The 17,247-nt window shown below is 37.3% G+C and overlaps 1 protein-coding gene across 6 annotated transcripts in view; it reads right to left on the bottom strand.

Annotated features, from left to right (window-relative positions):
- Nucleotides 1–931: 931 nt before the first annotated feature.
- The window catches only part of PPHLN1 (periphilin 1), a 143,483-nt gene continuing 127,167 nt past the window's right edge, over nucleotides 932–17,247 (bottom strand). For all 6 annotated transcript variants that reach the window (XM_047864876.1, XM_047864870.1, XM_047864873.1 and 3 more), the window contains one exon: nucleotides 932–1,778. In XM_047864876.1, coding sequence (XP_047720832.1) covers nucleotides 1,584–1,778 — 195 coding nt within the window. In that variant the 3' untranslated portion in view covers nucleotides 932–1,583. The remainder of the gene's footprint in view (nucleotides 1,779–17,247) is intronic.

Genomic DNA, 17,247 nt, shown 5'->3' with positions numbered 1-17,247 from the left:
GCGGGGCTCGAACTCACGGACCGCGAGATCGTGACCTGGCTGAAGTCGGACGCTTAACCGACTGCGCCACCCAGGCGCCCCTGATTCCACTTTTAATGTAATTTTTATCTACTCTGGGGTAGCTCTTTAGATAATATCAATATAAGCCACTAAAGATAATGCCAGAATTCAAGTGAGAAGAGAATGGAAATGGAAAGAGGGATGGGAGGATAATGAAACTGGGTAGTAATAACAAGCATGATTTTTAAGGTTTCCTAATGCCACAGAAATACATATTTTGGCTAAATGCCACTGGGCAGCTGGAAGTGATCAGGAAATGAGTGGAATATCCTAATGGTCCCAGTTAGATTTTTAAGTAACCCGTGATTTGGATGGCTCACTCATGGAGAAATGTTTACATAGACTGTTTGGTGAGGGGTAGTTGTGCTGGGCTTACTGCCTACTCTGCTTTGTTTCTTTAAAGAACACTTTTGAGGGCTAACGATCCCTAAAAAGGGCAACACAACAAAGATCTTGTTACAACTACAAACAGATATAAATAAAGGCATAATGTGATTAACAAAGGAATCTGTAAATGGTTTGATCGTGGATATGGTATCAATGACCTTTTCTTGAGATGGGAAATACGGGCCTGGGAAAAAAATGAAATCCCACTACTTCATCATATTCAAAATTTTTCTATTTCAATGATAAGTATTTATTTATTTATTTAGAGCAGCAGGCAAAAGTTTATTAGAATATAAAATCAGAAACTAAAAATAGTATGAAAGCTCTCTTTACAGAGGGGACATTGGAAAGTGAATGCCTCTCAATTAGAAGTTTTTAAAGAAGTCTCAACTTGAAAATAGCTTTCATCTTTCATCTCAAATTGCCCCTTCTCTTAGTTTTACATATGATATTGTTTAAGACTCAGACATCTGTGAGACTGGTCAGGAGTTTCAGGATTATTTTAATGGAAGACATTGAGTTGATTTACTTGGAAAACAGGATTTTACTATGAGGTCTTTTTAAGATTTAAGTGCTCTATTTTATCATAATGGGAATTAATCTTAAAGCAAATATTCTGTAAAATACTGGAGTATTCAGTTTATTTGGACAGTATACTTGAACATATTAAAAGTTACAAAGCCTAAAACAAGCAAGCAACAAGTCAATAAAATCACAACTCAGAATTCTAACATTTTCACATGGTATCACTGACTATGAAATGCAAAAAGACTATTAATGTTTAAGTGGAATGATCTCTAACCTATAAATTACACTATTGGACCAAAACAAATGATCGCATACCGAAGACTACAGAACATGAGCTGTTCTCCAACACTGCTTTTTCAAAGCTTGAAAAATTAACTGACCCATCATTTTAGGGGGATAAAAGGTAAGTATGGATTAGGAGGCTCTACATGTGGATTTAAAAAATTCTAATTAAAATATCTTAAACTATTTTAGATGTTTATTTGATATCGGAAATGTGGTCGACTATCATAAAGTATTTCTCTTCATCACAAAAATTCTATATATTAAGGATTTACACAATCCAAAAAAAAAAAAATCTAGAAACATTTTTTTGCCTGAGCAATTTTCTAAAAAGGCTCTCCAAAATCTTGACTAGAGGTGTCATACTCTGCAATGAAATGTTTGAGTTCCTCAACACACCTCTCACCTATTTCATGTAAATTCTGTCTCAATGCAAACTGTATAGACTTTTCTAATGAAGGATCTTTTTCAATCAGCATTTTCACAACCATCCCGAAAGTTTCACAGTCTTGTCGGTAAACCTAGAAAGGTGAAAATACATTGTGGTTAGCTAAAAGTAAAAATAATTAGCCCAACATTGAGCTAATGCAGCTTGCAGAATTACGATGCTAAATTCATAAAGGGAGACACAATATAATTGAACCTTCCTCACCCTTGAGTAGTTACTACTGTCAGATGCTATGTAAACTTCTGAGATTTGCAGATAATGAGTAGAAAAACATTGATATACCACGTCACTGACTATAGAAGTTAGGCATGGCATTTGTCAGCATCAGGCAGTACACTAAAAGGACATCAAAGAACAAAGGCTTGCTAGGTAAGGCACATTCATGGCTTCACTCATTTGCTTGTTTGGAAGAAAAAAGTTTCTGAGCCCTAACTTTGGACTATTTGTTTGAATCATGACCAGATGACAAATTCAACAACAAACAACAAACAAACAAAAAGACGAAACAACAAACAAAAAACAAAAGACAAAAAGTATCTATTTGAAAAAACTTTTCAAGGTGCCAGGTGGCTCAGTTGGTTAAACGTCCAACTTCAGCTCAGGTCATGATCTCACTGGTGGTAAGTTGGAGCTCCACACTGGCCTCTCTGGGGATGCACAAAGCCCACTTTGGATCCTCTGTCCCCCGCCCACGCCCTCTCTACCCCTCCCCCAATCTCTCTCTCTCTCTCAAAATAAACTTCAAAAAAAGTAAAAAAACAAAAACAAAAACAAAAAGACCTTTGCAAGTTCTATTTAACCACAAAGTCACCAAGGCAGAGTTAAGATCAAAACAATGTTAAACACACAAGTTCATGCATGTGTATACATGTGTATGTATATATAAACACACACATATATATACACATGTGTATACATGCATATAAATTTTCTACCTCAATATGTATTTTTTACTTCAGTATGTACATATAATCCTTTTCAGTGACAATGAGATATTTTTCCTTGTCCAAAAATTGCTAAGTATTCTCCCCAGTAAATATCATTTCCTTAATTTGTAGTCACAAAATGCAATTTAGATTTCTTTGCTATTTTCCATACTATGTAATTCATGTATTTAAAGAAAAATTACAATTAAGTATCCATGAAAACTAAGTGAAATACAAATTATCTGATTTAAAAGAACTGTTACATGAATTTTAATTTTTCTAAATTTAACAAAAACAATCAATATATCATGTTTATTCTCTGCAAAAGGATTTTTTTTTCATTTTGAAAAATTTTAGAAAGAAGTGATTTGAGACATTTGGCTTATGAGTTTTTATTCCTCCAATGATCACTACTAGTTGTTGTGGTAGTTGCTGTTATTATATTTTAAATGTCTGAAATATTTTTCCCCTTAAAAATAGCTATTTAAAGAAGAATATTTAATTCTGACTTAGTGCTAGGTTGCTGAATTATACTAAATTCATTTCCTTGCTCTTAAAACCATTCCACAAGCCCCAAGGAAATTAAAAGAATAAGTTCTTCAATGAACACAGAACAGCCCCCCAACACGCATGTTTTTCTAAATAGTGATGAAATATACTCATAGTAGCCATTAAATTTAATTCAGCTATCTAAACGACCATTTATTCCAGTTTATCCTAAGGTTTATGTGGCCCGGAATTGATATTACTACTCTAACAAACCAACTGAGAGAACAGTACACCATTCACATGATACTATATGTGATGGCAAGGCAATAGAGCACTCTGGCTGGTTTAACAAACACATAGTACCGAAGTCAAGCCAATGCAGTCCCCATGGGGGAAAGTCAGAACCATGATGTTTCAGTCTTAGTGGAGGTAAATTCCTTACCAAACCAGTCAGCCCACATAATAACAGCATTCTAACATCAACCACAGGCCTCAGCAGACCACTTTGTGGGTGGCCTAAATTTTACAGGCTTCTTTATAACAGATGTAGTAGATGAGGATAATGTTACACTGTGAATTAACCTGCAGATTCTTTAATGTAAATCCATTTTACCTAAACTGTAACTCTTCGTTTAGTATATTTACTGAACATGAATATGCTACACATTTGCATATCAAAGATAAAAACACATTAAACTGTGTTTATGCATTTATTTAAACTGTAAACTACTGTCACTCTGGAGACAAGATAATACAAGCATTTAAAGACTATTTTCTTTTTTAATTGTGAGTCCTTTTTGAATTATTCATTGAAACAGGCAAATTTTTGTATGTTAGCTGACGAGAACAACCAGAACTGCCCAAAGCAACATAATTCTCTATGAAAGGGGAAATTTTCTAAAAGACTGTTTAAAATGTACTGGTTGGACATTGGACAGGAAATAATTAGTTTTTTGTTAAAGGAAGAGCCTCACCCTCCAACATTTTATAAATAAAATTCACAACTGTCAGAAACCTATTTCCGAAATCTGTTCCACAGTAAACTCAATCCCGAACAGGAAGGGTGTAGTTATCTGTAGGAGAGTTTGTTTGCTTATGGTCCCTAGCTGGAAATGCATTAATAATCTTCAAATCTGATATCTACAGGCCACACAGGAAGATTTTTTTGTTGTTGCTTTTTCCCCTGATTGAACCTCATTGAAATGGGAAGCAGGTTAAAGTATGGGTGGGGTTTACATAAACTACATAGAAATGCAGTTAAATTTGCCAGGGTGATGAAAACACTACCCAAATGCGGTTTCTCACAGTACTTTATTATAGTGGCCTGTGATAATAGTTAAATTCTTACAACGTATTCCTAGGAGTAAAGGAATATGACAAATTAAAACTATCAAGGCTTTTTACTATTAACTACGCTGTCCAGTGACTGGAAGAATAGTATCTAGCAGGTTTGTTCTATCTGTAATTGCTCATAATGACATAAAACTCCCTAAAATGTATTATCATTTAGTCCTTACCTTTGTGTCCACAAAGAGAGAAACCAAAAATTAAGTCAATATAAATTGTTAGGAGAATTTTCATTTCAGACAAACCATCTTTATCATTTGCATTCAAGTTCTCTAAGAGCACTTTGGTGGAATGGTAAAAATTACAGAGTTGTGCTATCTAACACAGTAGCCACTAGCCAGCCACAGGAGGATATTTTTGCAGATAGGATTATGTTACAACTTTTGGATAGGGAGATTATCCTGGATTATCCAGGTGTGCAAAATGTAATCACTTGGAGTCCTTTAAAAAGGAATGAAGAAGAATCAGAGAAAGAGAGGAAATGTTACCACATAAACAAAGGTTGAGTGATGCATTTTATTTATTTATTTTTTTTCAACATTTATTTATTTTTGGGACAGAGAGAGACAGAGCATGAACGGGGGAGGGGCAGAGAGAGAGGGAGACACAGAATCGGAAACAGGCTCCAGGCTCTGAGCCATCAGCCCAGAGCCTGACGCGGGGCTCGAACTCACGGACCGCGAGATCGTGACCTGGCTGAAGTCGGATGCTTAACCGACTGCGCCACCCAGGCGCCCCGAGTGATGCATTTTAAAGATGGGAGAAGGAGCTATCAGTCCAGGAATGCAAGCAGCCTCTAGCAACTTACTGGTCTTTACCAGCAAAGAAATAGAGTCTCCCCTAGAGACTCCAGAGGAAGTGCAGCCCTGCAGATACCTTGATTGGCTCCTGGTGAAACCCATTTTATACATTACACATTCTTCTCAAGCTTACATGAAACATTCACCAGGACAGACCAGATTCTGGGCCATAAAACATACCTTAACAGATTTTAAAGAACAGAAATCATACCAAGTATGCTTTTAGATCACAATAAAATTAAATTAGAAATCAACAGAAAGTAGCCAGAAAATCCCCAAACATCTGGAGATTAAACAACATACTTCTAAAATCACATGGATCAAAGAAGTCTCAAGAGAAACTATAACATATTTTGAACTCAATGAAAATACAACTTATCAAAATTTGTGAGATGCAGCAAAAACAGTACTTGGAAATTTACAGCATTAAATACATTTAGAAAAGATGAAAGATACAAAAGTAATAATCTAAGCTAGGAAACTAAAAAAAAGAAGAGGGAATTAAGCAAAGAGAATAAAAATTCCAAATTCTGTTCTAGCAGAAATCCAGGAAGGTGAAAACAATAAAATAGAAAATTGAATGAAACCAAAAGCTGGTTCTTGGAAAAAATCAAATTGATAAATCTCCAGTCAGGCTAACCAAGAAAAAAAAGAAAAGACAAAACTTATTAATATCAAAATTGAAACAGGAGTCATCACTACAGATTGATCTCCTGGACGTTAAAAGGATAATCAAGGAATATTATGAATAACTCTATGCCCATTAATTTGTTAACTTAGATGAAATGGACCAATCTCTTGAAAGACACAGTCTACCAAAACTCAAACAAGGAGATACAGATAATTCAAACAAGCTTACATCTATAAAAAAATTTAATTAGCAATTAACCTTACAAAACAGAAAGCACTAGGATGAGATGGTTTCACTGGTGAATTCTACTAAACACTTAAGGAAGAAATGATACCAATTCTCTACCAACCAAAACCAAAGACATTACAACAAAGGAGAATTACAAACCAGTCTCTCAAGAACATAGATACAAAGGAAAAAAAAATCCTTAATACGATATTAGCAAATCCAAGAATATATAAAAATAATTATGCACCACAACCAAATGAAATTTATTACAGGCATGTAAGACTTGTTCAACATCTGAAACTGAATTAATGCAATCCATCACATCAATAAACTACAAAAGAAAAATCACAGGATCAGAATACATGCAGAAAAGGCATTTGACAAAATCCATTGCAAATTCATTTGTGACAAAAACTGCACACTAAAAAAAATAAATATCTATAAAACTTAATACAGAAAGTCTACAAAACCCTAAAGCTAACATTACAAAGTGAAAAAGTAAATGCTTTCTTTAATAAGGAACAAGACAAGGATGTCCCCTTTTATCATTCCTATTCAACACTGTACTGGAAATCCTAGTTAATGTAATAAGACAAGAAAGGGAAATGAAAAGTATACCAAGAGAAAGAGAAATAAAACTGCATTCACAGATGATGTGACTGTCTATAAGGTCCCCAAACTGATGAAAAACCTATTGGAACTACTAAGTGCTTATAGCAAGGTCACGAGATTCAAAGTTTACATACAAAAGTCTACTGCTTTCCTATATACTAGCAATGAACTATTAAAATTTGCAATTAAAAACAGCACATGCAAACACATGTACACACACAAAGTATAAATTTAACAAAATATGTACAAGATCTATATGAGGAAAACTACAAAACACTGATTAAATAAAAACAAAAAAGATATAAACAGATATATTCTAAGATCATGGATTGGAAGACTCAATATTGTTATGATATCAGCACTTCCCAGCTTGATCTGTAAATTCAACACAGTCGCTGTAGAAATCCCAGCAAGTAATTTTGAGGATAATGACAAACTGACTCTAAAGTTTATATGGAAAAGCAAAAGACCCAGAATAGTTAAGACAGTGTGGATGAAAAATAACAAAGTCAGAGGACTGACACTTAGTATAAAGTCACAGTGATCAAGACGACTTTAAGTCTTAGTATAAAATCATAGTAATCTCAACTGTAAGGCATTATCAAAAGAAGACAAATAGATCAATGGTAGAGAATAGAAAACCTGAAATAGACTCATACACATATAACTAATCTTTCACAAAGGAGCAAAGGCAATTCAATGGAGAAAGGACAGTCTTAAATAAATAGTGTTGAAACAAATGGATAATCTAGATTTAAATCTTACATATTCCAAAAAAATTAACTCAAAATGGATCATAGAGCTAAATGTAAAATGCAAAACTATTAATACTTCAGCTAGATAACAAGAAAAAAATCTAGATGACACCAAAAGCATGTTCCAAGAAAAAAAATCGTTACACTGGATTTCATTAAAATTAAAAACTTCTGTCCCTCTCTCTCTGCCCCTCCCCCGTTCATGCTCTGTCTCTTTCTGTCCCAAAAATAAATAAACGTTGAAAAAAAAATTAAAAAAAAAAATTAAAAACTTCTGCTCTGTGAAAGACACTATTAAGAGAATGAACAAACTACAGACTGGGAGAAAATCTTTGCAAAACAAATATCTAACAGAGTACTGGTATCCAAAATACACAAAGAACTCTTAAAACTCAAAAATAAGAAAACAAACAACTTGATTTAAAAATGGTCAAGGGGACATCAAGGGATGGTTCAATTGGCTGAGCGTCTAACTCTTGGTTTTGGCTCAGGTCATGATCCCAGCATCATGGGATCAAGCCCCACGTAGGGCTCCATGCTCAGTGTGGAGCCTGCTTGAGATTCTCCCTCCCTCCCTCTGCCTCTCTCCCCCACTTGTGCGTGCTCTCTCTCTCTCTCAAATAAAAAATAAACAAATAGATTAATTAATTTAAAAAATAGAAACGGGCAAAAGATCTGAACAGACACGTCACCAAACAAAACATCTGGATGGAAAAGAGGCATATGAAAGGATGTTCAATATCATATGTCACTAGTATACTGAAAATTAAAACAATGAGATGAGATACCATTACACATTTATCAGAATGGTTACAATCCATAACACTGATGACCCCAACTTCTGGTAAGAATGTTAAGGAACAGAAACTCTCATTAATTGCTGGTGGGAATGCAAAATGATACAGGCTACTCTAGTAGACAGTTTAGTGGTTTCCTACATAGCTAAACTTAAAATCCGAGTATATGATCCAGCAATGGTGCTCCTAGTTATACCCCAATGAACTGGAGACTGTGTCCATGCAGAAACCTGTATACAAATGTTTACACCAGCTTATGCATAACTGCCCCAAACTGGAAGCATCCAAGCATCTTCAGTAGATGAATGGATAAACTGCAAGTCGTTCATATACTAGAATAAATTTTGGTGATAAAAGAAATGAGCTATAAAGCCACAAAAAAGAGGAACCTTAAATGGTTATTGTTAAGTGAAAGAAGTCAGTCTAAAAGGCTACCCAATGCTTGATTCCTACCACATGACATTTTGGAAACTGGCAAAACTATAGGAACAGTATAAAGATCAATGGTTGGTAGAAGGGGAAGCAGTAGGAGGATAAACAGGTGTACATAGCATCTTTAGGGTGGTGAAACTATTCTGTGTATTGTATATAAAATCATATATTTTTCATTTGTCAAAATTCAAAGTACTATATGACACAAGAGTGATCCCTAAAGCAAACTATGGACTGTAGTTAATAATTATGTATTGGTACAGTTGTGATTGGTGAACCAGTATCACAGCAATGCAAAATGCTAATGAGAAGGGAAGCTCAACGAGGGAGTATATGGGAGCTTTCTTACAATTTTTATGTATACCTAAAACTGCTATAACAAATAAAGTCTATTAAAATTTTTTTAATCACACAAATGAAAAAAAAGGGGGAAAGTCACCTCGTCCAGTCTCAGTTTCAGGACCTACAGACCTGAGTATGCAGTTATAATGATTAAATGAAATAATAAAAAGCACTCAGAATAGTGCGCCTACTATATGGGAAGCATTTATGTTAGATATAGAGATGCTGATGATCAAAGAGAAGAAACATCTGTTCTGTCTAGAGAAGGGAGTATTAGAAAATGGTACTGATTCTTTGAACATGAGATGTTCACTCGAGGAAAACCAGAAAGAGGAAAAGGAAACATCATTTTGGGGAAATTCAATGGGCTTGGCATAGCTAGAGTGGTGAGTGTATTCACTCTCAAAGTAGATCATGAAGAGCTTTTTTTCCCAAAAGTTTAGACCTCAACCTATAAATTGGCAAATAGCAAATGGGGAAAGAGCTACAAGGAGGAATTGGATCCTTTGGATGTATCAGGGAGAGATAATGGCTATCAACATCAAGGGCTTGTGAGAGCCTAGACAATGAATGCTAAAGAAAGGTGACATTAGAGGCTTTACAGTAATTAAGAAGCAATACAGATATAATAATGTGAAGAAAGATAAGTGGAAGGTTTAAAACTTTTGGGGCGCCTGGGTGGCGCAGTCGGTTAAGCGTCCGACTTCAGCCAGGTCACGATCTCGCGGTCCGGGAGTTCGAGCCCCGCGTCGGGCTCTGGGCTGATGGCTCAGAGCCTGGAGCCTGTTTCCGATTCTGTGTCTCCCTCTCTCTCTGCCCCTCCCCCATTCATGCTCTGTCTCTCTCTGTCCCAAAAATAAATAAACGTTGAAAAAAAAATTAAAAAAAAAAATAAAATAAAACTTTTACTTATTTCAAGAGAGAGTGTATTGGGAAGGGGAGATAAGCTCAATATCTAGTATGTAATTGAGGCACTTGTCAAGAAGTGGAGTCTGGACTTCAGGAGAAAAAAACAGAGGAGGAAAAAAGGGAGGGATGGAGAAAGACAGGGAAGGAAAGACTAAGGGGTGGGGGGAGGAGAGATCTTTAGCACTAATGCCAGCTAAGACCATGGGAGTTCCTTCAAATAAGGAGTAAGTTCTTTCTAGCTCCAATGTCTGATAGAAAGTAGATAATTCAGTGGGGTGCCTCAGTGACTCAGTAGTTGGTTGAAGTGTCTGATTGGCTCAGGTCATGATCTCACAGTTTGTGGGATTGAGCCCTGCGTCGGGCTCTGTGCTGACAGCTTAGAGCCTGGAGCCTGCTTCGCATTCTGTGTCTCCTCTCTCTGCCTCTTCCTCGCTTACGCTCTCTCTCAAAAATGAACAGATGTTAAAAAAAAATTTTTTTAAAGTAGATATTCAGTACATGTTGAATAAATAGCTAAAGTCTGCTCTGAGAGCAAAAGACTGCTAGAGTAGACATCTAAAAGCACCGATATTAGGGTGCCTGGGTGACTCAGGTGATTAGGCGGCCAACTCTTGGTTTCAGCTCGCAGTTCATGACTTTGAGCCCCACATCAGGCTCTGTGCGGACAGTGAGGAGCCTGTTTGGGATTCTCTCTTTCTCCCTCTCTCTCTGCCCCTCGTATGCTCGTGCTCTCTCTCTCAAAATAAATCAACTTAGAAAAAATTAAAAGCACCAATATCAGCCAAAGGAGAGACAATAAGGAAGACTAAACACGAGAAAAGAGTGAAAGCACAGGTGCTGAGAAAAACATTTGTAAAAGAAGGATGTAATCAATCAAATGTCAGAGAAAAATCAAAGCAGCTGACAACACAGAAACTAAGGGGTTTAGACTGGGAAACTAAGGGGCTGGCTGGTTAGCTGCAAGAGCAGTTTACTGGCATGGTGGAGATTAGAGAGCTGTGCTGTCCAATACAGTAGCCACTAGCCATATCTATTTATAGTTTAATAAGATAAAAAATTTCAGTTCCTCAGCTCCTAGTTCTATTTCAAATGCTAATGGCTACCATACTGGACAGTGTGAATATAAAAAATTTTCCTCAACACAGAAAACTGTACTAAGCAGTGTTAATACAGAGGATTGAGAAGTGGGAAAAAAAAAAAAAAGGTAAAGATGTAGTGGTAAGTGCTGACCTGGTAAATTAAACAATATATATTTGTAATTATTTCTACCATTATAGTGTACACAAAAGCTTACCACTTTTAAAGGAGCACTGTGAAATATAATAATTAGGATGTGTAAAATGTTCTACAATCTTTTGATGAAATGTGTATAAAAATGTGAGTTAAAAAAAGAAACTCCAATTGAGGCTTAACATAAGAGGAAACATTCATAATGTCTAATGTGTTGATGAGGCCAGGAAAAAATAACAGCATACTGATGTTAAATACTGAAGACAAATTTAAACCCTTTAATTTGGGTCTATAGTAATGTAGAAGGTGTCAAAACTATTGTAATCTATGTTGCTGCTTGTGCTATATTAATAGAAAAAGTATCTTTGAGACTTCCTCCTCAAAGTTGCAGCCCCAGTGGCTCTTAAAAGCACAGCTCCTGAAAAGAACACTGGTGGTTGCTAAGAAATGCATTATGAACACATGCCTGCATTCAAAACGTAGGTACAATTGTTACAACCAAATAAAAGTAACTCCAAAATTAATGATAAAGTGAAATAATGCTACAAACTCTTAGCAACCATTGTTTGTAAAATTCTCATCCATAAATAGATTTATAAATGTATAGGATTCAAATATTAATACTTAATTTTTTTTACCATTTCTAGCTTATTAATTCTTTCAATCATAATACACTAAATAGACAAAAATAAATGAAGTAATTCCACAGTCTACACAATCTTTAACAATGCCAAAAGCAGATCTCAAAGAGATTAGATATAGGAACTAGAAAAATCTCAAATTAATAACAAACGGGAAAAGTTGCAAAGGAAGTATGTGAAGCATGATGCCATTTATACATGTTTTAAAAAGTTTTAATTTAGGTATATACACATATATACTAAAAACAGAAAAACATACACAAGAATGACAACTCTAAGAAGGAAAGGAGTCAGCAGGGATCTGAGACAGGCTTTATATCTGTAATATCTTATTTCTTTAAAAAGAGAAAAAAGCCACAAACAATGAACTCTACTTAATGACATGTTGCTGAAGTATATAGGAAATAAAGTGCACTAAGATTTGCAACATACTTTGACATGTATCAAAAAATAAGATGAATCACTGAATGAATACAGGAATGGATAGTGACAAAGCAAATAAAAAATGTTAATTATAGAATGTAAGTGATGAATGTACATGTGTGCACTTTATAATTCCTAATATTTAAAAATTGTTCATAATAAAATGTTAAAGGGGAAAGAAACCTAAAGCAAAGTAGGCCCAATAGTGGGCATAAGGTTCTGATAATCTCAGCTTATAAATGAAGATAGATCTGTTTTGCTTGGACCCTGGATAATGACAGATATTAATGAATCTGTAAATGCAGATATAAATTTGAACAACAGATAACTGTGCCTGCCAGCCAACTAGAAATCACCTACTATGTGCAAGGCACTAGATTTGGTCACTAATATAACACACCCTGCTCAAAGACATTAAATTCTAGTAAAAAAGAGTAATACATTTACAACAATCATAAGATAAGGCAAAATACAGTGAATGTCACAAAGAAATACAAAGTATAATAATTCCAAAGGAAAGATCATAACAAGCAGAGAAAGAGGAAGGATTAAAAGCACTGAGACAGTGTTGGCTATTGCAGGCAACCTGGAAGCTTGGAAATAAAACTGCATAGTAAGGGCGCCTGGGTGGCTCAGTCGGTTGAGCGTCCAACTCTTCATTTCGGCTTGGGTCATGATCTCACCGTTTCATGAGTTCAAGTCATAGTTTGAAAGATCTAAGAGGAGCAACCTCCATTCATCCAGTTACCCTCTGACAGGAGAGATCTGTCAGTAGGAGCAACGAAGCTAAGTTACTTCCAAAACCCCCTTAACTTCCTCCCAGTTGATCTTCGGCAAAGGAGGCTGGAGAGAATCCAATATTAAGGTTGCTTTAACTTGTGAAGATGCAGAAAAATGACTCAGAACCTAAAAGTTTTAACAGTTACCAAGACCAATCTTTAAGTCCTCAGAGAGGGATTGCTATGTAGGAAAAATTCTAGGAGAATGGGAAGGAACCACTTCTATGACTAGAAGTGGTTATGGGTTACAATTTTAAAGGGTTTTCTGTTTAATAGCATTTAAAAATTCCTGGCATATGACTCTGGAAAACAGTATGGAAATTCCTCAAAAAATTAAAAATAGAACTACCCTATGACCCAGCAATTGCACTATTAGGTATTTATCCAAGGGATACAGGTACGCTGTTTCGAAGGGACACATGCACCCCAATGTTTATCAGCACTATCAACAATAGCCAAAGTATGGAAAGAGCCCAAATGTCCATCGATGGATAAAGAAGATGTGGGGTGGGTGTGTGTGCTGAAGAGAATCCAATATTAAGGGTGTGTGTGTACGTACGTACACACACACACACACACACACACACACACACACACACACACAATGGAGTATTACTTGGCAATCAAAAAGAATGAAATTTTGCCATTTGCAACTACGTGGATGGAACTAGAGGGTATTATGCTAAGCGAAATTAGAGAAAGACAAATGTCATATGAATTCACTCATATGAGGTATTTATAGAAGATGGCGGCATAGGAGGACGCTGGGCTCACCGCGCGTCCTGCTGATCATTTAGATTCCACCTACACCTGCCTAAATAACCCAGAAAACCGCCAGAGGATTAGGAGAACGGAGTCTCCGGAGCCAAGCGCAGACGAGAGGCCCACAGAAGAGGGTAGGAAGGGCGGCGAGGCAGTGCGCGCTCCAGAGACTGGCGGGAGGGAGGCGGGGCGGAGGGGCGGTTCACCAGCCAAGCAGAGCCCCCCGAATCTGGCTGGCAAAAGCAGAGGGGCCTGACGGACTGTGTTCCGACAGCAAGCGCAACTTAGCATCTGGGAGGTCATAAGTTAACAGCTCTGCTCAGAAAGCGGGAAGGCTGGAGGACAAAGGGAGAGAGAGCTGCTGAGCCCCCGGACGACAGAGCTGTTTGGTGGGGAACAAAGGCGCTCGCCAGCGCCATCTCCCCCGCCCATCCCCCAGCCAAAATCCCAAAGGGAACCAGTTCCTGCCAGGGAACATGCTCCCTCCTCGCAAACACCCAACTCTGTGCTTCTGCGGAGCCAAACCTCCGGCAGCAGATCTGACTCCCTCCCGCTGCCACAGGGCCCCTCCTGAAGTGGATCACCTAAGGAGAAGCGATCTAAGCCTGCCCCTCCTGCCCCCGTGCACCATGCCTACCCACCCCAGCTAATACGCCAGATCCCCAGCATCACAAGCCTGGCAGGGTGCAAGTAGCCCAGATAAGCCACACCACCCCACAGTGAATCCCGCCCCTAGGAGAGGGGAAGAGAAGGCACACACCAGTCTGACTGTGGCCCCAGCGGTGGGCTGGGGGCAGACATCAGGACTAACTGCGGCCCCGCCCACCAACTCCAGTTATACACCACAGCACAGGGGAAGTGCCCTGCAGGTCCTGACCACTCCAGGGACTATCCAAAATGACCAAACGGAAGAATTCCCCTCAGAAGAATCTCCAGGAAATAACAACAGCTAATGAACTGATCAAAAAGGATTTAAATAATATAACAGAAAGTGAATTTAGAATAATAGTCATAAAATTAATCGCTGGGCTTGAAAACAGTATAGAGGACAGCAGAGAATCTCTTGCTACAGAGATCAAGGGACTAAGGAATAGTCACGAGGAGCTGAAAAGCGCTTTAAACGAAATGCAAAACAAAATGGAAATGACGACAGCTCGGATTGAAGAGGCAGAGGAGAGAATAGGTGAAGTAGAAGATAAAGTTATGGAAAAAGAGGAAGCTGAGAAAAAGATTAAAAAATCCAGGAGTATGAGGGGAAAATTAGAGAACTAAGTGCTACACTAAAAAGAAATAATATACGCATAATTAGTATCCCAGAGGAGGAAGAGAGAGGGAAAGGGGCTGAAGGGGTACTTGAAGAAATTATAGCTGAGAACTTCCCTGAACTGGGGAAGGAAAAAGGCATTGAAATCCAAGAGGCACAGAGAACTCCCTTCAGACGTAACTTGAATCGATCTTCTGCACGACATATCATAGTGAAACTGGCAAAATACAAGGATAAAGAGAAAATTCTGAAAGCAGCAAGGGATAAACGTGCCCTCACATATAAAGGGAGACCTATAAGACTCGTGACTGATCTCTCTTTTGAAACTTGGCAGGCCAGAAAGAATTGGCATGATATTTTCAGTGTGCTAAACAGGAAAAATATGCAGCCGAGAATCCTTTATCCAGCAAGTCTGTCATTTAGAATAGAAGGAGAGATAAAGGTCTTCCCAAACAAACAAAAACTGAAGGAATTCGTCACCACTAAACCAGCCCTACAAGAGATCCTAAGGGGGATCCTGTGAGACAAAGTACCAGACACATCACTACAAGCATAAAACATACAGACATCACAATGACTCTACACCTGTATCTTTCTATAATAACACTGAATGTAAATGGACTAAATGTGCCAACCAAAAGACATAGGGTATCAGAATGGATAAAAAAACAAGACCCATCTATTTGCTGTCTACAAGAGACTCATTTTAGACCTGAGGACACCTTTAGATTGAGAGTGAGGGGATGGAGAACTATTTATCATGCTATTGGAAGCCAAAAGAAAGCTGGAGTAGCCATACTTATATCAGACAAACTAGACTTTAAATTAAAGGCTGTAACAAGAGATGAAGAAGGGCATTATATAATAATTACAGGGTCTATCCATCAGGAAGAGCTAACAATTATAAATGTCTATGCGCCGAATACCAGAGCCCCCAAATATATAAAACAATTACTCATAAACATAAGCAACCTTATTGATAAGAATGTGGTAATTGTAGGGGACTTTAACACCCCACTTACAGAAATGGATAGATCATCTAGACACATGGTCAATAAAGAAACAAGGGCCGTGAATGAGACATTGGATCAGATGGACTTGACAGATACATTTAGAACTCTGCATCCCAAAGCAACAGAATATACTTCTCAAGTGCACATGGAACATTCTCCAAGATAGATCATATACTGGGTCACAAAACAGCCCTTCATAAGTTTACAAGAATTGAAATTATACCATGCATACTTTCAGACCACAATGCTATGAAGCTTGAAATCAACCACAGGAAAAAGTCTGGAAACCTCCAAAAGCATGGAGGTTAAAGAACACCCTACTAACGAATGAGTGGGTCAACCAGGCAATTAGAGAAGAAATTAAAAAATATATGGAAACAAACGAAAATGAAAATACAACAATCCAAATGCTTTGGGATGCAGCGAAGGCAGTCCTGAGAGGAAAATACATTGCAATCCAGGCCTATCTCAAGAAACAAGAAAAATCCCAAATACAAAATCTAACAGCACACCTAAAGGAAATAGAAGCAGAACAGCAAAGGCAGCCTAAACCCAGCAGAAGAAGAGAAATAATAAAGATCAGAGCAGAAATAAACAATATAGAATCTAAAAAAACTGTAGAGCAGATCAATGAAACCAAGAGTTGGTTTTTTGAAAAAATAAACAAAATTGACAAAACTCTAGCCAGGCTTCTCAAAAAGAAAAGGGAGATGACCCAAATAGATAAAATCATGAATGAAAATGGAATGAGTACAACCAATCCCTCAGAGATACAAACAATTATCAGGGAATACTATGAAAAATTATATGCCAACAAATTGCACCACCTGGAAGAAATGGACAAATTCCTAAACACCCACACTCTTCCAAAACTCAATCAGGAGGAAATAGAAAGCTTGAACAGACCCATAACCAGCGAAGAAATTGAATCAGTTCTCAAAAATCTCCCAACAAATAAGAGTCCAGGACCAGATGGCTTCCCAGGGGAGTTCTACCAGACGTTTAAAGCAGAGATAATACCTATCCTTCTCAACCTATTCCAAGAAATAGAAAGGGAAGGAAAACTTCCAGACTCATTCTATGAAGCCAGGATTACTTTGATTCCTAAACCAGACAGAGACCCAGTAAAAAAAGAGAACTACAGGCCAATATCCCTGATGAA

This window comes from Prionailurus viverrinus, chromosome B4 (genome assembly GCF_022837055.1).
Source record: "Prionailurus viverrinus isolate Anna chromosome B4, UM_Priviv_1.0, whole genome shotgun sequence".
Classification (NCBI taxonomy): domain Eukaryota; kingdom Metazoa; phylum Chordata; class Mammalia; order Carnivora; family Felidae; genus Prionailurus; species Prionailurus viverrinus.
The sequence above is the reverse complement of the archived record's forward strand: the minus strand, read 5'-3'. Positions and strand labels throughout refer to the sequence as shown.